The sequence below is a fragment of the Kalmanozyma brasiliensis genome, assembly GCF_000497045.1.
Source record: "Kalmanozyma brasiliensis GHG001 unplaced genomic scaffold PSEUBRA_SCAF12, whole genome shotgun sequence".
NCBI lineage: Eukaryota > Fungi > Basidiomycota > Ustilaginomycetes > Ustilaginales > Kalmanozyma > Kalmanozyma brasiliensis.
This window is the reverse complement of record NW_015961951.1, coordinates 503,978-529,570: the sequence shown is the minus strand read 5'-3', so window position 1 is coordinate 529,570 and position 25,593 is coordinate 503,978. Positions and strand designations below refer to the sequence as shown.

Sequence of the window (25,593 nt, the reverse complement as noted above, 5' to 3'; positions counted from 1 at the left end):
GAGTCTTCCCTCTCTCTACCTCGTTTGCACGTCCCACGTCTGCTCGCTTCCGCTTCATACGCAAGGCAGCTCAAATTCGAGCTTGTCGGATTCGAGCCGAAGCTTCTTCGGGGCGGAATTTGCCATTTCGATCCCACGCACGTCGTTTATGTTCGTCTCTTTTCCTCTTGCGGGCCAGAGCCTTGGACAGCATCTCGAGCCTTCGAGCTTGAGCTCTGCGTCTGTCTTTGGCTTGCTGCCAACGCGCCTTTTCTCGACCGAAGCTTGATCCGAAATGCAGACCAACACACACGCGCCCGCCCTGGCAGATAAGCTGTGCGTTTGAAAGCAAGAGATACAGCCCACCAGCTTTATCAACGTCCGACATCAGTCAGCGATCGTATCGAGTCCCGGTCGACCTCTGACTTGGCAAGTGTGACACCAGTAAAGAGTCTTCTGCTAGCTTCACAAACTGCAACAAGAGTCGAGCCGGTCCATCACGTTGTGCAGACATGAGCAGAGCACCACAGGACCCTGTCCAAGCTGTTCTTTCGGTTGGCGTGCCCCTTCGGAAGAACCGGCGAATTTTTATTAAGACGTGTGAGACCGTCATCTTGGGGGAGCGCCAAAAAAAAAGGACAGAGCGAGAGAGGCGAGAGAGAAAGAAAACGTCACAGCTTCTCTTGGCTGGCGAGGGCCGGGCGGAAGAAGGTGGATTTTGATGATGGACGAGCGTGCCCCAAGGGAGAGAGAGCAGGCAGGCACTCACGTTCATGATTCAGGGTGTGTGCGTGTGATTGGAGATGTGACCACCGATTCGACATTGGAGCCTTTCTTCTATCCCTCTATCACTTCATCCACGTCAAACCTATATCCAGCCCTCCTAAGCTTGATCGCACCACCAACGAGACGACTGAATAAGGGCTCCTTCCGCCCCTCTTCTTGCCCCGATCACGTTTCCCTGCTTCGGATCCTCTCCGTGCAATTGCGAGCTTCGGCAGCAATCTCGCCGACGAAGAGCGAGTCATCCTCGTTCGGAACCCAGCCGCCCTTTCGCAATCGCTCCGACAGCGTCGTAACGCTCGGCACAAGTGCAGCAGGTGACGACCCCTCAAAGTCAGCATGATCAGCACAAAGTAAACCCTCGAACACAATCTCATCACATCTGCATCGGCAGTTCTGGATCACATTCGTGAATCATCGAGACTGGGAAAGCCGTGACTTGGCAGAGAGTTCGCGCACTTGCAATGCAGCACCAGCAAGGCGGCTATCGCCCTGCTGCGGAAAGGTTTCGATTCAACGAGACCGAGGCCGCATCACCCGCCTTCGATCCGCTGCGCTCTCCCTCGCCGTCACCCTCTCCTGCTCTCTCAGCGTACTCGTACTCCTCCACCTCGAGCGCCGACGACTACTCCGATCACGAGCAGGACCCAGACCTCGCTTCATTGTCTCTCGAGGCGATAGATGAGCCGCAATACCAACTCGCAGATGGAGCCATCGCGCCGCGAGACCGTCATCTTTTCGCACATGGTCTCACCAATGCCGACCTCGATCCTCGCCAATCAGGCATCCCAAGTGGTGCCGCCACTCCCGTAGCTTCGCAGTCTTCATCGACCAAAGCACTCAAGCAAACCTCCCGCGCATCATCCTCGTCGCCCACCGGTGCCAACCTATCGGCATTCTCTTCTCTCTATCGCAGCTTTTCGCCACAGCAACACACTCCAGAGGGTTCGGCATCGCCTTCACACGACGCATCTCCGTTCGCAGATGTCCCAGACAGCCTCGAGGAAAAGCGACTCCCATCAGATTCGGAGGAAGAGCAAGTCGAGCGCGATGCTGAAGTGGACGCCGAAGCTGATGGCTTCGATGCGACTGACGTCGACGAAGAGGACATGCATGCCGACGGGATTCCAGCTGCGAGAGGTTGGCGTCTCGACGCACGTCAAGCCGACACTGAGCAGTTTCGCGCAAAGGTGCTCGAGCTCTTTTCCCAACAGCTGCGCCTCTTTGGCTGGACAGAGGAGACAGTCGACGCTTCAGTGTCGCCTCTCGACCCTAGTCAAGTCAAGTTGAAGCGCATCAGCGGCGCTCTCACCAACGCCGTCTTCTTTGCAAGTTATCAGCCACCCGACACTGCTCGCAGCATCGCGGCTCTACCTCCGACCGTCCTGCTTCGTGTCTATGGCGCCAGCTCAGAAGCGCTTCTTTCTCGACGCGCCGAGCTGCTCATCCTCCATACGCTGTCGAGCCTCTACGAGATCGGCCCACACATCCTCGGCACTTTTGCCAACGGCCGCGTCGAAGAGTTTTACGACTGCGACCCCATCAACAAGGACGGCATGCGCGACTTTGGCGATCGCGAGGCGTACATGCTTCCAGCTGGCAGTCTCGTCGTCAAGGGCCGCGAGGGTCGCGCACACTGGGTAGCGCGACGAATGAACGAGCTCCACTCGGTCCCCCTTGAGGTCATGCAAACCGTGCTCGAGCAGGGCAATCTGCGTGGGCCCAGTCAGAAGGGCTTTGGACGAGGTATCGAGAACCACATCATGGCCTGCTCGCATCGTCCTCGTCGCAAAACGACTCGTCAGCGCTTCCCGTCAGGCCTACCAGACAAAGACGTCGCCTCGCCTCATGCATACGGCCTCGATAACCGCGGTCTGATGCGCGAGAGCCCCGCGCCGATGGGGCCCAATGAGCCTTCCCTGGCCGGCAGCATGGATAGCTACCGAGGCTACGCATTCTCGCACCGCAACAGCTCGGCCGTCTCGCTCGACTCGCTCGCCACCAGCTACAACTCGCAATCCAGCTTCTTTGGTGACAGCCCAGCCATGACAGGTGTCACCAGCCCATCCCTGTCCGGCTCATCAGGCACCGATACCCCCAACTCGTACTTCCCACCCGTCACCAACGGTCCCATGAGCCCGCTCGCATTGGGACCGCAGGGACGATCTTCGCACAAGCAGTCCTCCTCGCGAGGCCCTTACCCCGGCGTGTGGCGTCGACTCAAGAGATGGTTGCGCGAAGCAGCCAAAGTGATCGAGCTGGTCGATCGCTTCGCAAAGACGGAGAGCGGCGCCAAGGCAATCGCCATGTGCTTCTCGGATCATCCATCCATCCGCCAGGAATTGCAAGCCGACCCAAATGCGCTTTCGACGGCAAACATCGGCCCCACGCCTGGTAATCTTCGCAACTCGCTTCGTGCCATCCGCGCCCTTGACTTCGTGTCATTGTACCGCGACGTTGAGGATTTCAAACGATTCGTCAGAAAGTGGGAACGCCGAGAGGGGCCTTCCCGACGTGTTTTTGCGCACAACGACGCTCAGTACGGTAACTTGCTCGCCATCAAGCATTTCAACGCGCCCGCCGCATCACGTTCCACGCAACCAGAGCAGAGATTGCGAGATGCCAAGTCTCCCTCCGTGGAAACGCCCTCCATTCCAGCCGGCATGCCCCGTCTATCGTCGCACGACAGCAGACGCGAGAGCACCGCGTCAATTCCAGGCTCGCAGAGTCCCGTCTTCGCACGATCCAAGAGCCGCAGTCGTGTCAACTTCAAGAAGCCGCCGCCGCTCCACCACCGCATTGTCGTCATCGACTTCGAGTACGCCAGTCCCAATCCGCGCGGCTATGACATTGCCAACCACTTCCAGGAATGGCGTGCAGACTATCACCACGAGACGCTCTCCTGGTCCCTCACGCACCACGGCAGCTATCCGGATGAGCAGCAGCGCCGCAAGTGGCTCCGCGCATATGTGGAGCAAGGTCGACTCCTTCGCATGGGTGGTCGTGCGTCTAAGGGCGGACCTGTCAGTTCTGACGTTCCCGGCGACATCTCGCTGCCTCCCCCCGTCACCACGCTCCAGTATCCGTCGGCAGACACGGAGATGAAGGGACCCATCACGGTAGAGAGGCCGAGTGCGCCGGTCACCCCTGGAACGGGCGCAGCCCAAGTCGCAGCGCTGGAAAAGTCATTGGGCGAACGGAAGCGACCGACCGTGTCGCAGAACAGCTCGAACGCGTCTTCAACATTGCGAAGAGGCTCTTTGTCGAGTCTGTCGTCCAACGACAGCGAAAGCATGCAGAGCAGGGTCTTGGGAAGGAAAGGCAGCATCGAATCGATCTCCTCTTCTTCGTGGCAGGCGCCTCCTTCAGCTGTGGCGCGAGCTGTGCCCCCATCTGCTCCTGGCACACCCGCGAGCTGCCTCGGCATCGCTTCGCCTTCTTTGGAAGGCTCGGCATCGCCTCAAGTGCTGGCGCTCGCCTCTCTGGACGCGAGCATCGAGAAGGAAGTGGACCGTCTCGAGCGCGAGGTCCATCTCTGGAGTCCAGCAACGCATGCCGTCTGGGGCCTGTGGGGCATCGTGTTCGCACGAGAAGAGCTCGAATCCGTGCTCACCCGAGCCAAGGCCGAAGCAGAGGGTCAGCCGGTCGAAGAAACCGTGCTTTCGGATGTCAGCACCAAGCTCGTCCCCTCGGCCGCGTGCGCCGAGAGCTTCGACTATCTGCGCTATGCGCTTGGCCGCATCGAGCTGTTCCAGCAGGAGTTTCAACAGCTCAAGGAGCTTGGCATCGACGCTATCTGAGGCAGTGTTCACATCAGCAAGGAATCAATTTCATAAGTCGAGGAATCAAAGCGTTCTGATTCCGGAATTCGGAAGTGTTGATCTGAGGCGTGCATGCTCCACATTCGTTCGACTGAGCATCTTTGAGAGAATCTTTGCCTTACACCACCAGCTCCTCATCTTGGAACGAGGGTATTGGTCGCTCGGTCCACCGCACCACGCTATCGAGGACCACACTGAGTGGCCACCCTCTCCACACTCGCCCACGATGGACTCCGCGGCGGCGCAAAACCTCGCGGTTCGCAACCTCTACGCCAAAATCGAAAAGGTCGGTGAAGGAACGTACGCCTCGGTCTTCCTCGCACGCAACATCAAGACCAACCAAAAGGTCGCCATCAAGAAGATCAAGATCGTCTCCAACGAGAATGGCATGGACGTGACCGCCATCCGCGAGGTCAAATTCCTCAAAGAGCTAGATCATCCGAACGTGATCAAGATGGTGGATGTCTTCTCCTCGGGCTCCGCCTCTCCGTCACTCAACCTGGTGCTCGAGTTCCTCGATACGAACCTGGAAGCGCTCATCAAGGACAAGACGCTCATCTTTACGCAAGCCGACATCAAGGGCTGGATGGCGATGCTCTGTCGTGGCATGGAATACTGTCACCGTCACTGGGTGCTGCATCGCGATCTCAAGCCGAACAACTTGCTCATCTCGCCGTCGGGTGAGTTGAAGATTGCCGATTTCGGTCTTGCCCGTGAACACGGCGATCCAGGGGCGCGGATGACGCATCAGGTGGTGACCCGGTGGTACCGTCCACCGGAGCTGCTGCTAGGCTCCCGCGCCTACTCTTCAGGGGTGGACATGTGGAGCGTAGGATGCATCTTCGCCGAGCTCATGCTGCGCGTACCCTACCTGCCAGGCGAGTCTGACGCCGAACAGCTCAATACGATCTTCAAAGCCCTAGGCACACCGAGCGAGAAGGACTGGCCATGCCACAAGAGTCTGCCGGACTACAAGGCGTTCGAGCAACACCCGAAGAGCAACCTCGCCGACCTCTTTCTCGCAGCAAGCCCGGAAGCACTGGACTTCTTGCAACGCACCCTCCTATTCGATCCACTCAAGAGGCTCAGCGCCAATCAAGCCTTGCACCATCAGTACTTCAAGCAGAGCCCACCACCGACATCGTTCAAGCAGCTTCCGAGGCATCCGACAAAGGCGTTGGATCCAGACGACCCGGCATCGCATCCGCTGCTCTCGGATAGCAAGGAGAAGAACGAGGCGCGCGAGAAGCAGCAAGTTCGCGGGAATGGTGGGAATAAGCGACCGCTTGACGCGAAGGAGATCGAGGAGAGGAAAAGGTTGGCAAGGAAGCTGGCGTTCGAGTAACGGTTGAGGATCGGTCCTTCTTCGCATCATGTATTTGTACCCTTACATTTAGCAGTCTTCAACGCTTGTTTGCGTTCCAAACATCGCAGAAACAAGAGCAGGAGCTGGGCACATGGAAAGATTCTTGATTGGTGAATGACTTGGAACATCGTTTCACCCGTCGAACACCGACATGCAAGCACCACACATGAACAACACACAAGCTAAATCACCGGCGAAATTGATTCTGACATTGACCGCACATGAGCTGCGACAGCGTGAGGAGCAAGTTCTGCTAAGCGGAAGTTGTTTTCTGGCCGAGTCTTGATGTTGGGAGTGAATCGAGGTGAGCGCGAATAGGGTCACTTGGCGGTCACCACGGAGGGAAAGTGAAACGAAGGGAGGGAAGGGGAAGGACGACGCGTGTCACGATGATGTACCACGACGTCGACACGAAGAAGAAGGGCCACTACAACCGGCGGGGGAGCGTTCTCGATGGGCTGCGGAGTGTTGCTTTGCCGTCAAAGGAGACGGGTGAACACGGCATACTGTAGGTAGACGCGGAATGCAGTCGTCTTTACAAGACAATTTCGTCGTCGTCGTATTCGACAAAGGAGGCAGCCAGACGGTCCGCGTGTGACCGTTCGGGACGCTGTGAAGCTTCGACTGCCGCTCGTTGATTGGCTTCGTCGGCCATCTGCTGGACCTCTGCCGGACTGAGCTTGCGGACGACATGGAACGGCTCTGCGGAGTCTTCCGATTGAAAGGTTGCGTTGTACTCCCGGTCTCCCAAGACCAGTGCTATGTGATCGTTCGATAGGAGATAATGCTGAAACTTGCGCTCTGGCATTCGACTGTTTTCGGCACCAATGCCGAGGTAAGCCGTCTCGAAATCTCCGTTCCTCCAGACGAAGTTGGATTCTATGAGCGGTTGCATGCAGAGGCACAACAGAGGAGTTGAAGATTTAGGCACGTGATCGACGAAGAATGCTTATGCCGAGGCATGAACGATGCCACTGATAACAATGCTTACCGTCCGGATTGTTGGTGACTTTCACGTCATTCACACAATAGAATGGAGCGTTCGGGAAATTTCTGCATGGTAGGAGCGGCAAAGACATAACGCATAAGCTAGGAACGTCATGAGTCTGAACACGGAACGAGCCAGCCCGTAACTTACTTGTCCCACCTCGCCGTCATACCGAAAGTGTCGCCCCGTTTGGCGCCGCTCCTTTTGACCCAGGAACCGAATTGACCACCTTGTCCTATCGAGCGTGGAGAGAAGAAGTCAACACGGAAGCTTTAGCTGTCTTGAGACTGTTGTAGGTTGCTTGTCATCAACTATGAGTACCTACTTTGATTTTCGACCCAAGGAACGCAGCGAAGCGCCCTGAAGTGGCGCCAACCTCTCTCTACACATGCGATATGATGAGAGAGCATGGTAACACGAGAGGATGATCAAGCATCATGGTGATTGAGCAGATATCCCAGCGTGAGATCCTGCATCCGATCGAACGTGCCATCTCGTGTGAACCTACTTACCGCACCTCGCCATGGGATATTCATCGCAAGATGTCCCAAACTTTGCATACTTCTCCTTCCTGTTTCGGCCCTTGCAAGGATCGATCCTGTCGACAACAAGAAAAGCCCAGTGTCAGCTCAAGACATCAAAATTGCAAGACTAGCAGATTCTCCTGCTATGATAATTCTGAACGCAGAACCCACGTGCAGCCTCTGTCCTGATCGCGATCCCCGATGTACTTCAACTGCTCGGGCTGCTGGCCTGAGAAAAAGGCGTAACAGAAGTTATCGCATGGACCTGTACGTGCAAAGTGAACGGATGCGAAACGTATGTATAGCATGCAGAGCGTCTGAGGATATCGTCAGTAGTGCGAAGCGAAAACGGTTCTTGAATAACGGGAGCATGTAAGCGAGCTGCCACAACGTACCCAGAGCGCCGCCACGCTGTATTCCGCCAGATCCGGTGAAGGGCTGGCATTTCTGTGCTCCAAAACAAGTGAGACGGTCAGTTGGTCTGTCTGAATGACAAGACGATCAGGCTTGCATGAGGCCGATCGCTCGTTTGTGGACGCTTACCAATTCGAAGTCTTCTACCTGGACGGCGTCGATCCAAGCTGGGAAGAGTGCTGCCAAGAGGCAGATTAGGAAGAAGATCGTCATGATCAAGCCAAGAGTTGGGCGACAAGAATGAAAGTGAAGCGTGTCGGGGTGAAGGCAGATCGAAGGACTGGTGTAAGATGACAGTCTTCCGAAGAGCACAAGAGGAACAGAGCCCTTCTTATAAGATGCGCTTGCGCCCAGATGGAGCCACAAAGGAAGCGAGCCACTCAAAGGGCAGTCCCCGCCAAGAACGGTCGGAATCGGATGCTGCCACTGCATACAAGACGCTGCAGACAACCTAGTCACTCGACCTCGTCATTCGACCTTGACGATGCTGCATTGCATGCTGCATTGTAGAGGCTCCATTGCCGCACCCACAAGGGAACGGAGAATCCCGATGTGATTGTCAAAGCAGTGTATACAGAACTGTCAAGTCTCACATATTGAGCAACGCATGTTGACGCCTTTATTTCGCTTAGGGGAGGATGCATCAATACGAAACCGACAGAAGTTTCGTGAACAGGCGCAACATCCGTCGATGAACTTTCTCTGAAGCATGAAGTACCACAGGGATGCCGCATATTCGAGGTCGAAAGTCAATGCTGCGCAAATGTCGATTTCAATCATTGCTGAGCGGACCGGCAGCCCACTACTTTGGCGGGCGCGAGGATGGGTTCCTGAGACAGCGGGCTATACAATGGAATCAAGGGTGCCGCGGCTCGGTCCTTGTCGGTCGGAGAGACTGTCTTCTGGGCAACTTGATGATCTCGTGGTCAGTGCGTTTGGGCGCATGCATGATATCGTTGAACATGGAATACCAATCGCAGACGCTCCAAAAATCGTTTACATCACGCGCCGACAGGACGGATCAATGGCACTTTTGCCACCTAGAAGCAGTGTAGCGACTCGGCATGCCTTTGTGCGAAACATGGATGCGCCGCACGGTCAAAGCCGGACGGTCCCAGTATCTTGTGAATCCCAACCCGTCTACCGGCGACTTTCAAGTTATGATGAAGCGAAGGTGGGACCGACACCGCCTTCTCATGAAGTTATAAAAGGCTCGGTTGCCGCGACTCCGTCGACTGCTCGCGATGGGAACGCGTGCGCCGAATGAGGCAGCTTTGCAAAGTCCTGGCCGGTGCGTTTCCATGTACGGTACGTTGCGCGCTGGCGGTTGCCACTATCTACGGAATGCGAAGTCTCTTTTGTACCTCGCTCTCGCCTCTTTCCTTCTTAAGCACAACTACCAAACGTATCACTTGGCCGCTCGACAGATCTCACATTTTACGCATTAGCTAAGTCCCTCTGTCGTCGGCATGGCTCCTCCTCGAAAGGTAGCACCGAAGGTTCCCCTGTTCTGCACGTCTACCAAGCCATTTCCTCCTTCGTGGACCGAGAAGTTCTGCAAGGACGCTTTGGATCCACCCTTTGAAGTGCCGGAAGAGTCCGAACTTGTTCCCATCGAAGGCGACTTTGTAGGTTGGACGCCCCTGCAGATTGCGAGGCGCCACGTCGTTCCCAACTTCACTCGCGAGGAGTCGCCATTCACCAGCCTCACTTTTGCCATCGCTGACGACAAGTCGCACGAGGATGGCAAGGTGCTCATGCCCGCCATCCATTGGGATTTCTTTGACAAGCCAGGATCGCCTCTCAGGATCGAAGGCACAGCGCGAGAAGGACCAGAGGAAGTTCTCATCACTGCATACCTCCTTCACATCGACGAGCGTGGCATCAACAACTACTGGGACGACGACGATGACGCGTACGATAACGACACGGACTCTGTTTATGTCGCCGAGAAGCGCGCATGGATCGAAGCGGGCGGAACCATTGGTAAGTTTACGCTGTTGCTGCTTTCAGCTCACGGTCCACAGACTGTAGGGTTTCGATCCTAATTCTAAGTGATGAGACGGGACTCTGACGCTTCCACACCCTCTTGTGCTCACTGACGCGATTGACATCGCGTCTACGACTTCGATGCACGCCGTGATCGACTGTGTCGTTCGTCTCGCGCGACCATACCACAGAAGCCCCTCCTAAGCCGCTAATCGAAGGCCATCCGGTGTATAAGAACTATCTTTACGCCGACGGCAGACAGGTCAGCGTCCATCAGCATAGCGTGGACGATCCCACAAAAGATTGGTGGCTCAAGGACCCAAAGAGCGATCAGGTGCGCGAGATCAGCGATGAGGAAGTCATGCGAAGGTCCGACGCTGCCATCGCCGCACGTGACGCCAAGATAGCCGAGGACGTTCGTCGCTGGATCGAAGGAACTTACGAGTATCCGACCGAAGACCCGACCAAAAGACCTGTGGTCAAAGGCTACCGATACCTGCTGTCTGACGGGCACATCATTCTCGGCGGCTCTCCGCAGGAGCCTGGCCAGGTGATCGAATCGTTTCCCGAGCGAGTCGAGGTGGTGCGCGAGATCAGTGCTCGAGAGTCTTACGAGATGTGGCTCGCTGCCGAGGCCAATCGAGTCACTCAGGCATCAACCAACGATAGGATTGAAGGGAAGGGCACAACAAATACGATTGCCTAGCTTAGCGCGATGACACCATCTGCATCACAGCTCGAGCTGCAATCTATTTTCACCATTCTACTATGAGCAGCGACGTGTGAATGCTACTAGATCGGCATGCTGGCATTGCTAGAGGCCAAGCCAGTCGTCGTCGAAGATGAAGCACGGCCGATTTCTCGTCTGTTCGATCTGACAATCGGGTTTTGAAAGAAATGGCGTGGGTTTCCCGTGGAGATGACCGTTGGCGTGTCTGCAGAAGGAGCGTCGCTGAACCCTGATTTTGAGAGAGCAAGGATTTTTGGCGCATTTGCTTATCACCACGGCACGCCATCGATCTACGCTTTTCCATAACCGCGTTTGCCACAAAGGGTGGATTGCCGGTCGCTCAAACCTACCACAGATCTCGTCATTCAACGCTTGTCCGTGGATCTATTGTCGGAGAATGCGCTCACACGTGATAGCATCCGATTAGCATCCCGACCATCTGCACAAGCTCAGCCTCCATCTGGCCTTGGCAGGGTTCATCCCGACGACAGCTCAGCCTCGCGCCGCGCCTGTCAGAATGCATATCCGGCCTCTCGCGCGCGCTAGGTTTCCTCGATCTTCTTCAGCCTTCGCTTGTTCCAAAAGTACGCCATCGAAGATAAGATGAGCCTCCTCGACGCCGTCCATGGAGGTGCAAGCGGATACGACGTTGTAACTCCGATGCCGAATCCGTGGACCACCATATCGCTCATCTCGGCTGCTCGGATTTTGCGCGGTCAAGTTTGATTGCGGCTGAACCCTTTGGCTGCAGGGTTTGGCTGTCACGTCAAACACGCGCAAATCTTTTTGGTTCGCTTTTGTTCTCCGTGGACAAAGCACGTTGTCCCTCTGCTACATAGCCGCACATCTCAGTCTTCCACGGTCGGCGTTTTCTTCTCGAGAGCACGTCAACGCCAGGCTTGTCTCCGTCCCACACCATCTCTGCTGCGCAACAGACATCGACGTTGACCCATCTCCACATACACGAATGGCGTATGGTCGTACATCCGGTCCTTCGTCGACGTCTAGCTTTTCCAAATAGATCGCAAAGGGTATAAAGAGAGCAGCTCTCGACCCGAGTCAGCACCCCTCAACAATCATCGGCCATAAAACCTTATCTCGCCTCAGCAATAGCAACAGAGACCAATAGAGACACTGCATCCTCTTCCGCAATGACCTCCGCCGTAGCATCATCGTGGGTGGGAACCCTGCTCAACCAAGCCTCGAATGGCAAGATCTTCCCGCGCCCAGAACAGCGCCCCGGATTTGTTGTCCCATCATCCCTCGCATCAGCATCGTCCAGCACCGCTGCTGCTTCCTCCTCAGCAAGGCCATCGCCTACGACAGAGAAGAAGAAACCCTTCGACTCGGAAACCACCACCATCTGCGAGCAATGCCCCAAGAAGACGATCGATAACGACGCCGCCTTGGACGATGTGACCGGTACCGACATCGAAGCAGCACTGTCTCAGGCACAAGGCACCAACACAGTCGCACGTGTCGTCTCCGAGTCCAAAACCGAGTCCTCCCCTTCCGAAAAGTCGACCAGCTCAACCACGACCGATGAAACCATCATCGTCGGCTGGTACGGCGACGATGATCCCGAGAACCCACGCAATTGGTCTCCTCGCAAGAAAGCCTCTGTCACCTTCCTGATCGGCCTTCTCACCTTCGGCGTCTACTCCGGCTCGGCCATATATACGCCCTCGATCCCCGGTGTGATGGAGGAGTTCGACGTCGGCTTGACGAAAGCTACGCTCGGTCTCTCCCTCTTCGTACTCGGATATGCAGTGGGTCCGATGTTTTTGAGCCCGCTCAGCGAGATCCCCGCCATCGGACGCAACTGGACCTACATCCCGAGCATGATCATCTTTGTCATCTTCAACATCGTCGCCTCACTCGCGCCTAACTACAGCACGTTGATGGCGATGCGTTTCTGGACCGGATTCTTCGGCTCCCCAGCCCTCGCTACAGGCGGTGCGAGCATCTCCGACATGTACGACGGCGTCGGTGTCGCTTTCCCCATCGCCATTTGGGCTGTCGGTGCGGTGTGCGGACCCGTGCTCGGACCCGTCATTGGTGGATTCTCGGCCATGAACCTGGGTTGGAGGTGGCCCATGTGGCTGCTGACCATTCTTTCGGGCGTGACGACCATTGTTCTCGCATTGTTCCTGCCAGAGACGTTCGAGGGGTACCTGCTTCTGCAGCGCGCTAAGCGGCTCCGGAAGCACACCGGAAATGCCCAGTTGCGCGCGCAGAGCGAACTGGATCAGGCCGCTACCAGCTTCGCCAGCCTCACAAAGGAATCCCTGCTCCGTCCCCTCATCATTTCCATCGAGCCCGTCGTCTTCTTCACCTCCATCTACCTCGGCGTGGCCTACGCTTGCTTCTATCTTTTCTTCGAAAGTTTTGTCATAGTCTTCACAGAGACGCACCGCTTTAACCTCGGCGAGAGCGGGCTGCCATTCCTGGGTCTGGCGGTGTCCGGCGTATTCACCCTCCTCGGATACCTGTGGTACCTCAAGTCCTACTTCAATCCTCGGTTCCTAGCCAAAGCCCAGCGCGGCATCATCATCCCCGAGGACCGCATTGGCATCGCGCTCTTTGCCTCGTTCTTTGTGCCCGTCTCGCTCTTCGGCTTTGGCTGGACGAGCCGCGAGGACATCCACTGGATCGTCCCCATCATCTTTTCGGCTCTGCTGCTGCCCGGCGTGTTCTTGCTCTTCCAGAGTCTGCTGGTGTACCTGCCCATGTCGTATCCCAAGTACGCTGCGAGCGTGCTGGCCGCCAACGCGCTGATCAGGAGCTCGTTCGCAGCGGCCTTTCCGCTGTTCGGACATGGCATGTTCACCAAGCTGGGCGTCGGCGTGGGGTGCAGCGTGCTGGGCGCCATCTTCACGGTGCTCATCGTGCCGCTGTGGGGGCTGCAGAGGTACGGACATGTGCTCAGGAGGCATAGCAAGTATGCGCATGTCTACTCCGCAACTTCGTAGAGGACCAGATTGCTTCATTTGTATCAACGTTCTTCTCACACTTTTGCAAAATAGACGTTCCATTGCCATATCCTCATTGCCCTCGTTGTGTGTCTGACACCGACTCGTTTGCGCTAACAATGCTCGGGGAGGTCGACCTGGTGCGTCTCACTCGGTTCAAGCCCCTTCGCGGTCACAGCTTGCTACTAGGCACACTCGGCTTCCTTCCACTGCTCAACCTCCCCTTCACCGCTCTCTGCCGCGCCATTGCCCTCCATACACCCATGATCAGTCCCACGGGCGGCACCAACCACTGCATCAACCACCTCACCCTCCCTCGCACGCCCCCATACCTATCCACCCACCTCCCCACCAGTCTATCCACCTGCATCCGTAGCGCAACACTCGTCTCCCTTTCCAGCCGCCTTGTCCATTCTGGTGCGCCTCGTTCTTCCTCCTCCACGCGCTCTGCGAGATTTGACGAGTTGTCAAGCACTGCATCGGCGTACACGAGCTTGTCGTCGAGGGGCAGCTGGGCGTTCAACCTCTGTTCTGCGTCTTCTGGGGTCAACCCAATCCGCTCGCCGTCCCGCTTGAGCATGCGTTTCAACTGATCTTCGCGTCGACAGTAGACAAGCACCATTTCGCCACACCACTTCCACAACCCGGCTTCGACGAGCAACGGTGTGTCGACGACGACTACGCGCTCGCCTTTGAGCCAGTAGCCGATGAGGAGGCGGATCATGCGCTTGCGGATCGCACCGTGGGTGATGCCGTTCAAGATCTTGGTTTTTTCGGGCGTGGCAAAGGCAAGACGGCCCAACTCGGCCCGGTTGAGGGTGCCATTGGTGTTGATGACGCTGGGACCGAAAGCGGAGCGGAGGGCGGAGAGCGCTGGTTGACCAGGGGCGACAACTTCGCGGGCCAGGACGTCCAGGTCGATAATTGGGATGCGAGCGGGATGCGAAGAGATGAGATAGGACGCGGTCGACTTGCCAGAGGCAATGCCGCCTGTGAGGCCGACGACCAGCATGATGAGACGATGGTGGTGAGAGTGAGGGTGAAGGTGGCCCGAGCAGTTTGAATGTGCCGATTAGGGCGCCTCGGTTCGACCGGCAGATTGACAGCGCCGGTCCTGGATCTAACATTTTTTCGTTTTTCGCAGCGCCTCACACTCACCATGCTCGACATTCTCGACGACGACAGACGGACCTCCAATGGGTGGCACTTCAGTGATTGCGTGGGACAGCAGTCTATCTGAATGACTGGTCGCTGGTCGCTACAGACTGCTTTTGGAGTGAGACGACTACATGGGCGACGCCTCCAACGCGGCATTGGGGACAAGTCCCAGCTCGCGCAGTGTCTTGCTGGCGTCGCTGGCGTCGAAGATCTTTCTCGGAAAGTTCGTCGAGAACTGTGTTGGACAATAAGTTGTAAAGGAGGTCAGCGCATGATCCAATGGAGCTCTTTCAGGCTGAGTGTCTGAACTCACCTTCAGCTGTGCAGCACCGCCATCCTTGCCCTCAGCCTTGACCTTCTGCGCAACATCCGCCAACGTCGCCTCTGCGGGCAAGGTTCCCATCCACATCCCACCCGGCGCCCTCACTCGCAGCCTCGCCTCGTTGGCCGAGCTCTTATTTGCCTGAGCACCCGCGCTCGCCGCCAAAGCCGCAGCACTCGGCGCCGCCGGCACCGCTTCCGTCACACCACCACCTTCCCTTTTGGCCTTGTCCGCCGCTGCTTTGGCCGCTCTCTCCCGCTTGTCCGCCTCGATTTGAGCCTTGATCTTGGCCTTGAAGGCCGCATCATCTGCCTTCTCCTTCCTCTTTCGCTCCGCCTCCTTGAGCTGCTCCTTGCGCTTCATCTCTTCCTTCACCTCGCTGAGGTCCTGCCCGGCTTTGCGACGAATCTTTTCGTTGGCGCGGTTTTCTTCCGCGTCGATCTTGGACTGAGCAGCGCGCTTGGCAGCGAGCTTGGTTCGAAGCTCCTCGAGTTTCTCCTTTTTCTCTTCTTCGGTGAGAGGCTTGATCTCTTCTGTGCTCTCTTCGAACGAGGTGTGACCCGCTTTCTCGGCGTGGAACGAGGCAAAGGCGGGTGATTTGAAGATCTTGCCGCAGTCGGTACATTTGATGGACTGGTGGCAAGTCGCAAGAGGTAGGAGTCAGAGCGTTAGTTTTGGGTCAATGCAAAGATTCCAAGGCGGCTGGTCGGCAGCAACTCACCTTGGCTTCGCCGACATTGTTGATGGCATCGTCAGCAGCCGCCAGACCCTTTTTCGAGACCAGGTCGGCTAGGGCAGCCTCGTCTTCCTCGTCGTACTGTTTGGAGACACAAGTAGCACCCAGGTCAGCTGGTCTACTTCTCGCGGATATCAGCAGCTACCATGGCAAAGAGGGCTACTCACGTCATGGCCAGCACCAGAGCTCGAACCAGCTGCGGGGGCTGCCGACTTGTAGTCGGTGGGCACAGCGTTGTCCTGATTCGCCTCCAAGTGGTCGAGTGCAGGCTGGAGCCCAGCATTCTTGGTCGTGTAAAGCGCCCAGTCGACGCGCTCTTGGGCGAAGCCCATGTCGAGTACTGTCCGGCAACACAAGCAAGGATGTTCAGCTGCATACATTCGAAGAGACCTCGATCCACCGTCGTGTGAGCAGCCCAGAACTTACGCATTGCACGATCACCCATCTTGTCGATTCTTCTGCTTGTTGCGAGTTGTGTGTGCGAAGAATGAAAGTGATGGGACAGAAGGAAAGAAGCAAGAAGACTGCGCAGCACAACTTCGTTTCGGCGCGGCCCCGCACGACACTGCTTCTGCGCTGCTGCGCTTGGCCCGTCCGCCGCCACAAGACTGTTAGACCTTCTGTCCGAGATCCGAGCCAAAATTTGGGTCCAGCGCCTTGCTCCTTCCTCGATTCTTCTTGATCCTGCTCCTGACCCTGCTCGGACCCTGACTCCAGAGCTCTGGAAGGTCCACATCTTCCCATCACACCCATTGTCACAGGCTCAGTGTCCGCCACAGTCGCTTTCGACGACTGCACCCGCAACATGTCGCAAAAGGAGATCATTCACCTCTCCTTCGGCTCCTTCTCCAACCACATCTCCACCCACTTTTGGAACCAGCAGCAGTCCTATTTCACTTACGATCTTCCTTCCGGCTCCACCTCCGATGTGCCACCCGATGAGCCGCTGATCGACCACGATGTCTCATTTCAAGCGGGCCAGTCGCCGACAGGACAGGACACGTACAGTCCACGAACGATCCTCTTCGAGACGGAGCAGGAGTTTGGCGCGCTGAGCAAGCTCAATGCGCTCTATGCATCGTTTCCTGCTGAAGAGGGGGGCAATGTGGCACTGGACAGCCTGCAAAGCTGGGGACGGGAGGCTGAGGTGATTGCGGCGGAAAGGGTGAGGACGAGCAGATACCAGCAGAGGCTCGAGCAGGAGGATCAGGGGTTGGATCCTGGCTCGTCCGACGAGGAGGATGTATTGGAGGAGTCGGAGATCGGGATACCAAAGCAGCGCAGATCAAGGAGGACGCATCGATTCTGGTCCGACTACTCGCGGACTTTTTACCATCCCAAATCGCTCGTCTCGGTCGGAGGGGAGCTGATGGCGCCCATGCCCGGTTCCTTCAACGCGACGGCTTCACCGGAGAACAGCGATGGACGTGTACGATTCGAAACGTTCTCCCAGGGCGCTAGGTACTTTAACGAACTTGAAGCACAACAAGAAGTGATGGATAGCAACATTCGATGGTTCGCAGAGGATGCTGATCTGCTGCAAGGTTTCCAATACAACATCGACACGTCGGACGCTTTTGGCGGGTTGGGAAGCAAGTATCTCGAGAACCTCGCGGACGAATTCCCCAAGGTCGCGCACATGGTCTTTGGTGCGGCGTGGGGGAACACTGTCTCGATACCAGAAGAAACCAGCGGGGACGCAGCATGGGAGAACAGGCTGGCGAGGATACGTCGCATGAACAACCTGCAGTCGCTCGTTCAGCTGATGGAGTTCTCGACCGTCGTGACGCCGTTGAGCGTGCCGAGCTGGGAGGCAGACTCGCAAGTCGGCGCGCAATGGAGGCGCTATCTAGGCAGGATCGATCTGGGCGACATGCACCATGCAGCTGCGCTCATCTCGGCACATCTCGAAACGGCGACGTTGGGAACACGCCTCAAGTCGCGCTCCGAGACGCTCTCCTCGCTCACATCGCGCCTCAACTGGCGACGCGATACAAAGCTCGTCCACCTCGGCGGCGCATTACCGCTGCCCTATCCGACACCTCTTTCCGGCTTCTCGCAAACCTCGGCATCGTCGACGGACCCAGTAGATGCACTACTTGCGTCGTACGGCTATGGCGCGGACCGCGACTCCCGCCTGCGTCAACGCGGCGCTCCCCTCGAGTCCGAATCCGAGCTCGCAGCGCGCGGCACCCAACTCGTCCTCTCGACATGGCTCGACCTGTCCCTCCCATCCTCTCTCCCCGCTGGCGGAAAGTCCCGCAAGAAGCTACTGTACAACCTCTCCCGTCCCTTCTCGCACACCGCCATCCTACGAAACGCCGACCTGAACGACGCCCACTTGGGCCTGGGGATGCTCGATTCGCTCCTCACCCAAATCCGCGAGCCCTTTGGACAAGGAGTCTATATCCCGCAGTCGTACAACGTGCTCTCGAGCTTTCCGAACTTCTTTACTCGTCTCGACGGGGGGAGGGCCATCACTGCCGGCGCCGATAAGGGGAATGCCAAAGTGGACAGGCCGAAAGATGTGCCCGTGCTGTCGTCGCTCAGTGCGACGCCGTCGAGCGTGTACCGGCTGAAGGAGGCGAGGGAGACGCTGAGCGAGGTGCTGAAGGGTCATCTGCCGCTCGCGGCATACGGGCTGGATGGCGAGGATGCCAGGGATGGGTTGAAGGAGATGAGGGAGATGGTGGAGGGCTGGATCGATGCGTATAGTGTCGGTGATGATGGAGGGGCGAGTGGCGAGGAGGATGACGGGATGGGGACGGATGAGGAGTACGATGTGGATCAGAAGGAGGAGGATGGGCTGGATTGGGACATGTAGCTCACTCACTCAATCGACGACCATCGCACATGCCAGCACGCATCTTGCTCACAGTCTACTCGACTCTTTCTGTCGACATGAGTCGCCTGTGATTCCATTCCGATGAAAGCCATGTGCGGCACGAGTCCGCGTTTGGTCTACACGCCATATGCAATGACGCGGGAAAAGTGAAACGGCCGCGAATGCTTCTGCGGCAGCGGAAGCACCTCGCCGTTGGTCAGGTTGACACTGAAGTACTCGAGCAGATCCAGCTTGTTCCATCTGCCTCTCGTGGTGCTCCTCAGCCCAAAGACCATGCGGAAAGCGTACTTGTGCATGCTCTTGTCCCTGAGATCCTCCACCACCACCTTGGGTCCTCTCGGCCTGCCTTCCTCGTCATCGTCGTCCAACCCCTGCTCGAACAGCTCCCATCGGCCCTTCGAGAAGCCTTTGGCTTTCAACCCGGGCTCGAGCCGACGCACGGTCTCCGAGGGCGGATCTGTCGTGAGCAGCGACAGCGCTGTGCCATCGGGGAGGAAGCGGATGGACCGATAAAACTCGACGACGTGGATGACGCGCACCCACGCGTCCTCGCTCAAGCCCGGGCGCGCGTAGTGGCACGCAGCGATGTAGCACCCGTTGAGCCGAACGCGAGGTTGGTTGATAAAGGCGGTGCGCCAATCGGAGTGGTGGCGCTCGTACAGGTCGGTGAGGCTGAGCGTGGGGTCGAGGATGGGCGGGTAGTAGGTCTCGCGTACGATCTCGCGCCAGAGAGAGGGCGACTTGGTGAGAAGGCGGAACTTCCAACAGGTGCGTCCGAGCGTTTCAAGTGATTGCCAGTCGGTGCCACCGAGGACTACGCCGATGCCGAGGGGCTGTCTGCGGCTCGCTACGACGACACTGCTGTCTGCGGGCTTGTCCTTGTCTGCTTTGTCTCCGGTCGCTGAAGCGTCGGCTGTCGTGGCAGGTGCCTCCTTGCCGTTGACGGCGTTGACAGCGCTGGCATCCGCCTTGCTCCCATTTGTGGCAGCAGCGGGAGCAGCGGTGTTGCTGGGTCTGGTCGACTTCTGAGCATCCACTTTGGCCGAGTTGGTCTTGACCTGCCCACGGCCCGTCAAGGCAGCTGTAGCAGCATCCAGCGCGGCTTGCTCTTCCGGCGTCGGCTTCGGCTTGACCACCTTTGCCCCTCTCCGTCCTCGTGGTGCGATGAGCATTCGCAAGATATGCAGCAGGATCTCGTCAGGTAATCTTGCGATGCGCATCGGCTTCTCTTCGTCCTCCGGTTCGAATGCGACCATTCCAAAGTCCCTCTCGCCGCCACCCTCTATCGACAGGTTGTCCAAGAGTCTTGCCAGCTCATCCGGCCTGGATTCGGGTAGCCGTGACGCCTTGTCTGCTGCCTGCTCCTCGACGGCTGCTGCTGCCGTTTTCGAGGTTGATGCATCTATTGGCTCGCCTCTCGCTCGAGCTTCGGCTTCTTTCGCCTGCCTCTCCTTGATCGCCACGTAGCGGTGGTCGTCAAAGTCGAGTGCCTTGCGTACTTTGTCTGCGATAGCGGGGCTTGATAGGAGAGCGTCGTTCTGCTGAGACGAAGTGTTGGCCAGTGCTGGGTCAGTGAGCAGCAGATGGGCTCGATGGTAGAGCCGGTCGGCGTTGCTGTTGAGCTTGAAAGCGCGACGATAGGAGGCGAGCGCTGGATCCAGCTGACCGCTTCGCTCCATCTCGACTGCATGCGCGTACGCCTCGACTGAGCTACGCATGCCGGTTTGCGTGGCTTCGCTTGCAAGAGCGGGAGCGTTGGGAGTGGCCATGATGCGGGGTGCGCGAGGCGGTGCAGGATTGGAGGTCGAGCCAGATGCTTCCGCTTCGGGAAGGTGATGTCGTTCTGATTGAGTAGATCTGGCAGCGATATTTGAGGAGGTACAGGGAGGAGAGCTCGATGCACTTGCCGATGCACGAAGGCGATCGCGCAGAGCGTGCGAGACGCCATTGGCTACCGAGCTCGTTGAATGTGATGTCGAGGAGGATGAAGGTAAAGGGTGGTACTCGGAAGGAACGACAGGGACCGGAAGATCGTTCTCTGGGAGCTGCACGGCAGGTTTCGGCATCTTGTGGGCGCCTTTGGAGTACTTGAGTGCGGCCGGCGCATAGATGGCTGCTTCGGGGAAGGGCAGCGAGGTGTCATCCTGATGCAGTAGACTGTCCTCATTTAGCTCGTCGTTGCTTCTAGCGTCATCGCTTTGCGCTTCAAAGCTTTTGCGTGACTCGATGAGCTCTGCAGTCGAAGACGCTCCTTCACGCTGGTTTGCGGTAGGAGCTTGCGATGGCGACGATGCCTGCTGTGCACTCGATATGATGTTCTGGGCCTTTGCCGTCTTACTGGTGGAAGTTGACGGCTGAGCATACGTCGGGTGACCCCTTGATAGCACTTCCTTCTTCCATTCAGATCGAAAGCGCTCGAGCTCGTCGCTTACGGGCGTGGAACGCTGTGGAGTCGCAGCTCGAGTTGCAGCCGCATCGTCGCTACTTTCCATGGGAGTTTGAGTTCCGCTTGGGCCAGCTAGCGGCGTTGCGGGATCCGAGTCGAGCTGAAGCTGGTCGTCCCCAGCAACCAGCTGATCCAGTTCCCGACTGTGTATCGAAGGTGCTGTGTTCTCCTGCTCCATGATGATTCCAAGTGCTGATGGCGAGCGAGTTGGTAGGAAGATGCATGAAGCTGCTTTGTGCGAGGCGGTCAAGGAACGGACCCTCTTTGGCCGTCAATCCTCCACACGCAGAGACGCCGAAGCTGAGCTGAGTCGGGCCGCTTTTTCGAAAGCGCAGCGGAAGTGACGATGTAACAAACTGTCGATTTTTGATCGAGATGTGAGATCCTTTCCAGGCTTGGGGAAGCAGCAAAGTTCTAGACTGTGTGCCTGTCTGTGTGTGTGGCTTGAAACGGATCGTCAACCGCCGCGGCGTCTTGTTCCCACGCAGCTGAGCATCGTCAAACCATCAAAATCGAACCGAGACGAGGCAGGAAAGCGTTCATGCAGAAGCACGGCGTCGCCCAATTCTAGGCACATGGCCAACGAGCCTCCATTGTTTGGGTCCAACAGCGTTGTTCCTGAACACCCTAACCTCATCTTCTTGTTCTTGCTCGTCCCTCCTTGCTAGCTGCTCACGATGCTCTCGGTCGCATCTGGACACCTCTGAGCCATATCCCCTGCGACTACACCCCACCAAGCATGGCCGGCCCATCACCGCGCATACCATTCTCGCAGCGTCTCGACGATCCCGACCAAGCTGCGATTCAGCATTCACACGGCGAGTTCGGCGAGCAGGTCTCTCCCCATACAATGAGTGCCGCCGTCGACCAGGCGCACATCCAGCTCATACAGCAGGTCCAGCACGAGCTGCGCACGCCCGTCCATGGTCTTCTCGGTCTCGTCGAGGATCTGCGCACAGAGCTGCGCGCAGCACCAATACAAGATAGAGATGCACGCAGATCGCTCCTCATCAAAGCCGAGAGCCTCGCCGGGCTGAGCGAAAGGCTGCAGCATGTCCTCGATGATTTCCGTGACTTTGCCGCCGAGACAATCCATGCGCGAGAGGCGGAAGAGGAACACGAGGTGCAGCCCGAGGAGCCCGTCGATCTAGGCGATCTGCTCGACACGGTCGCTGCCGAAGCATGGAACGAGCAAGTGCGCCAGATCCGCGCAGAGGACGGAGACGACGCCAGGCTACCACCACCACCAGAGCTCATCTTGCAGACCGACACTAGCTTACGAGGGTGGAAGACCGTCGTCTCGACGCAGCTCGTCAAGAAGCTCGCACACAAACTCATCTCCAACGCCCTCCGATTTACTACCGAAGGCTACGTAGAGGTATCTCTCTCGCCATCCATAGCGGCATCCCCATGGAACGAGCAGGAATTCTCCTTCCGCGCCGCTGGAGACCAGACAAGCTCGGATCAGCACTATATCGATCTCGTCGTCGAGGATTCCGGCGAGGGCATGACGGAGCACTTCCTCTCGCACCGCTTGTTCGAGCCATTTGTGAAAGCGGACAACTTCAAAGCTGGGGCGGGGCTGTCGGTCAATCTGTGCTCGTCCATCGTGCGGCGCATGGGCGGAGCTATGCACGTTTCGAGCGATAAGGGTCGCGGTACCATCGTCACCGTCAAACTTCCCGTTCAGAGCCTCCCGGAACGCATCGTCAACCCTGCCCCGGCCTCGCAGAGCGATCAGCTCATCTACCTCTACGGCTTCGAAGGTCCCGGTCTGCAACGTCTCGCTCAAGTCATTTCCGCCCAGCTCGCGACGTTCGGCAACCTCTATTGCACGTCGCACATCCAGGATGCCGACTTTCTGCTCCTCCCCGAGGAGGTGTGTCTCGAAGTCGAGGGTGGCATCGATGCGATCCTTGCGCAGACCAAGCCAGCCGTCAAGATCGGCGTGCTCCAAGCGCACGAGGATGCCGGGATCGAGTATGCTGCCTTCAAGAACGGCAGTCGTCGGCCCACCTTCGTGACACGCAAACCCTTCGGGCCGCGATGCTTCGCCAATCTGCTGCGCCTAGCGGAGCAGAATGGGGAGGAAGAGACACGAACAGCTGGCGAGACGATCCGAAAGGAACACGGGCATCTGGGTTACACGGCACCTGTCGATCCGGATCAACCGGGGCAGGTCTTGCGCGAGGGCGCTGGAACACCCCTTGCCAAACGCGCAGAAACAGGCGATGAGGAGTACAGCGACCTCCAACCACGCCGCATGTCGGTCGTGAGCGAGCAGGAGAAGAGGAACAGCGACGAAGGATCGACCGCCATTCCAGGTCCCCACAAGCTAGCGGACCTCATCGTGCCTCCAGACGCACTAGACGAGGTGCTCCGCGCGCCCCATCCCAAACCGCGCATCACACCGCCCAACTCCACAGCTCCAGTCGCGCCGTCAGAAGCAGGTTCGGCCGACGCAGACTCGCCTTCACCAACAACCACGACGCCACCAAAAGCCCACTTCAGCGTCCTCTGCTGCGAGGACAACCCGCTCAACATGCGCATCCTCACCACCATGCTTCGTCAGGCCAAGATCGAGTTTCACGAGGCGGTTGATGGCGTCGAAGCGGTCGCCCAGTTCCAGAAGCACCTGCCGGCGGTGACGCTGCTCGACATCAACATGCCGCGCATGATGGGTTTCGAGGCGTGCCAGCTGATGCGCCAGCATGTGGCCGAAACCCTCACCGAGGAGGAGCGCGCACGCAGGGGATTCAAGATCGTCGCTGTCACAGCGCTAAGCGATCATTTCCACCAGCAAAAGGGAATGGAGTGCGGCATGGACGATTGGTTCACCAAGCCGCTGCAGATGCGCAAGCTGAAGGCGGATCTGGCCGAGTGGAGGAGCCAGTATGAAGCGCTGCAGGAAGAGTAGAAGCATTACACTAGAGGAGTTCGCTCACATGGGAGCACCGCGGATCGCATCGTCATCGTCATCATCACTGCATTTGTACACCATTCAATAGACTTCTACACCACCACATCTGGTTAGGAAGCATGACCCATTGAGCCTGGTTCGAATCGCCGATTTTCACCTGAGATGCACGCGATTTCCAGCCCACTTTCCCTTTCTTCTCGCGTGTGAGAGCGCGGTCCTGCACCAAATTTTTATTTTTTCCGCTCAGCTGCAGACCCACGATTCTGCGCAGATCTTCTCGCATCATTCCACCATCACACCAACACCCAACAAAGATACACAAGATGAGCGACTGGGGTGAGTAGCTTCCAACACCACTGTGCGATTCCCACCATGCGCTGACTCATTTCGACCTGGGACTGCGAACAGAAAACGACGACGAGCCACAGCAGGTCGCTCCGCCGCCCAAGCTGTCTGCGGCCGGACGCAAGAAGTTTGATGACGAGGACGTCGAGGATGAGGTCAAGGTGCGCTCCTTCTCCAGCCTTACTTCTGCCAGATCCTGGCCATGCTTGGCTCTGATACTGACTCTTTGCTTCGATTGCGCCGCGACTCGACGATGACAGGACGATTGGGAGGAGGACGACTCGGAACCCGAAGCACCCAAAACCGCCGCTGTGCTGCCACCGCGCAAGAAGAAGAGCGTCAAGCAAAAGATTGCCGAGAAGGAGGAGGAGGAGCGCGTGCGTCGCGAGCAGGGGCTAGACGTACGTATCATCCACACACACCACCATTTGCCGGTCTCTTGTATACTGACCCTTTCTCTTGATTGTGCTTGCGTGATGCGTAGGAGTCGGACGAGTCGGGCGAAGAATGGGACGCGGATCCGATCGCCAAGCGTCGAATGGAACGAGAGGCGCAGCTCAAGTCGGATGTCGAGAACGCTGCCAACTTGCTCGGCACGGCCAAGATCGGCGATGGTACGTTGCCCTTCCGTAACCCCCCTTAAAACCCTCTCACACAATCACTGACCACTCTCTCTCCCTCTGGTTGATCCCGTTCCAACTGTCATCTCAACGCACTCTCTCTTCGGATCGTATCGCTCGCACAGACGCCCTCTCGGCCCTCCGCACCGCCAACCCATCCTCAAAGGAAGACTGGGAATCCTTCTCCACCTCGCTCTTCACCGAGCTCCTCAAATCGCAATCCACCAAGCCGGGGTTCGACAAGCACTTCGTTCCGCACATCTACCGCCTCATCGCCTCCACCTTGCGCGATGTCGACATTCGTAAGAACAGCACCATGCTGAAGACCTATGCGGAGGAAAAAGTCAAGGCGGAGAAGGAGGCCAAGAAGTTGGGTGGGCAGAAGGTCAAGGTCGCCGCTGCCAAGCCCAAGGCGGTCGGAACCAGCAGTGCTAAGAATGTCATCGATACCAGGGCGTACGGCGATGAGGCGCTGGATGACGATTTGGACTTCATGTAACCGTTCTATCGAGCGCAGCTGGTCGATGTGACCCCTGGCGTCCCGGCGTCCAGAAAAGTGTACCCCCTACAAAAACGCATTACAAACCGATTCAAACGCATCCACCCGGTCGCGCGCAGTGTGTCACGCTTTGACA

General features: G+C 57.6%; 11 protein-coding genes across 11 annotated transcripts; 7 read left to right on the top strand and 4 right to left on the bottom strand.

Annotated features, from left to right (window-relative positions):
• Positions 1 to 1,226: 1,226 nt before the first annotated feature.
• Positions 1,227 to 4,562, top strand: PSEUBRA_001228 (Protein kinase-like domain protein; the record flags this gene model as incomplete). The annotated part of the gene is made up of 1 exon (XM_016434501.2): positions 1,227 to 4,562. The coding sequence occupies one exon, from the start codon at positions 1,227 to 1,229 to the stop codon at positions 4,560 to 4,562; it is 3,336 nt and encodes a 1,111-aa protein (XP_016294257.2).
• Positions 4,563 to 4,809: 247 nt separating this feature from the next.
• Positions 4,810 to 5,928, top strand: PSEUBRA_001227 (Protein kinase domain protein; the record flags this gene model as incomplete). Its single annotated transcript, XM_016434506.1, has 1 exon — positions 4,810 to 5,928. The coding sequence occupies one exon, from the start codon at positions 4,810 to 4,812 to the stop codon at positions 5,926 to 5,928; it is 1,119 nt and encodes a 372-aa protein (XP_016294256.1).
• Positions 5,929 to 6,484: 556 nt separating this feature from the next.
• On the bottom strand, positions 6,485 to 8,088 carry PSEUBRA_001226 (uncharacterized protein; the record flags this gene model as incomplete). The annotated part of the gene is made up of 5 exons (XM_059464548.1): positions 6,485 to 6,828; positions 6,941 to 7,002; positions 7,088 to 7,172; positions 7,857 to 7,908; positions 8,005 to 8,088. The coding sequence occupies 5 exons, from the start codon at positions 8,086 to 8,088 to the stop codon at positions 6,485 to 6,487; spliced, it is 627 nt and encodes a 208-aa protein (XP_059321128.1).
• Positions 8,089 to 9,344: 1,256 nt separating this feature from the next.
• PSEUBRA_001225 (uncharacterized protein) lies at positions 9,345 to 10,570 on the top strand (the record flags this gene model as incomplete). Its single annotated transcript, XM_059464547.1, has 2 exons — positions 9,345 to 9,861; positions 10,056 to 10,570. 2 exons carry the CDS (start codon positions 9,345 to 9,347, stop codon positions 10,568 to 10,570), a joined length of 1,032 nt encoding a protein of 343 aa, XP_059321127.1.
• Positions 10,571 to 11,745: 1,175 nt separating this feature from the next.
• On the top strand, positions 11,746 to 13,566 carry PSEUBRA_001224 (Major facilitator superfamily; the record flags this gene model as incomplete). Its single annotated transcript, XM_016434487.1, has 1 exon — positions 11,746 to 13,566. The coding sequence occupies one exon, from the start codon at positions 11,746 to 11,748 to the stop codon at positions 13,564 to 13,566; it is 1,821 nt and encodes a 606-aa protein (XP_016294255.1).
• Positions 13,567 to 13,738: 172 nt separating this feature from the next.
• Positions 13,739 to 14,578, bottom strand: PSEUBRA_001223 (Dephospho-CoA kinase; the record flags this gene model as incomplete). The annotated part of the gene is made up of 1 exon (XM_016434482.1): positions 13,739 to 14,578. One exon carries the CDS (start codon positions 14,576 to 14,578, stop codon positions 13,739 to 13,741), a length of 840 nt encoding a protein of 279 aa, XP_016294254.1.
• Positions 14,579 to 14,851: 273 nt separating this feature from the next.
• Positions 14,852 to 16,227, bottom strand: PSEUBRA_001222 (uncharacterized protein; the record flags this gene model as incomplete). Its single annotated transcript, XM_016434479.1, has 5 exons — positions 14,852 to 14,959; positions 15,038 to 15,679; positions 15,768 to 15,863; positions 15,950 to 16,122; positions 16,209 to 16,227. The coding sequence occupies 5 exons, from the start codon at positions 16,225 to 16,227 to the stop codon at positions 14,852 to 14,854; spliced, it is 1,038 nt and encodes a 345-aa protein (XP_016294253.1).
• A 360-nt stretch (positions 16,228 to 16,587) lies between these two features.
• Positions 16,588 to 18,606, top strand: PSEUBRA_001221 (Misato Segment II tubulin-like domain protein; the record flags this gene model as incomplete). Its single annotated transcript, XM_016434484.1, has 1 exon — positions 16,588 to 18,606. The coding sequence occupies one exon, from the start codon at positions 16,588 to 16,590 to the stop codon at positions 18,604 to 18,606; it is 2,019 nt and encodes a 672-aa protein (XP_016294252.1).
• A 137-nt stretch (positions 18,607 to 18,743) lies between these two features.
• PSEUBRA_001220 (F-box domain protein) lies at positions 18,744 to 21,251 on the bottom strand (the record flags this gene model as incomplete). Its single annotated transcript, XM_016434476.2, has 1 exon — positions 18,744 to 21,251. One exon carries the CDS (start codon positions 21,249 to 21,251, stop codon positions 18,744 to 18,746), a length of 2,508 nt encoding a protein of 835 aa, XP_016294251.2.
• Positions 21,252 to 21,812: 561 nt separating this feature from the next.
• PSEUBRA_001219 (Histidine kinase-like ATPase, ATP-binding domain protein) lies at positions 21,813 to 23,990 on the top strand (the record flags this gene model as incomplete). The annotated part of the gene is made up of 1 exon (XM_016434489.1): positions 21,813 to 23,990. The coding sequence occupies one exon, from the start codon at positions 21,813 to 21,815 to the stop codon at positions 23,988 to 23,990; it is 2,178 nt and encodes a 725-aa protein (XP_016294250.1).
• Positions 23,991 to 24,316: 326 nt separating this feature from the next.
• Positions 24,317 to 25,457, top strand: PSEUBRA_001218 (Eukaryotic translation initiation factor 3 subunit J; the record flags this gene model as incomplete). Its single annotated transcript, XM_016434499.1, has 5 exons — positions 24,317 to 24,329; positions 24,402 to 24,499; positions 24,599 to 24,739; positions 24,823 to 24,952; positions 25,084 to 25,457. The coding sequence occupies 5 exons, from the start codon at positions 24,317 to 24,319 to the stop codon at positions 25,455 to 25,457; spliced, it is 756 nt and encodes a 251-aa protein (XP_016294249.1).
• Positions 25,458 to 25,593: the final 136 nt, after the last annotated feature.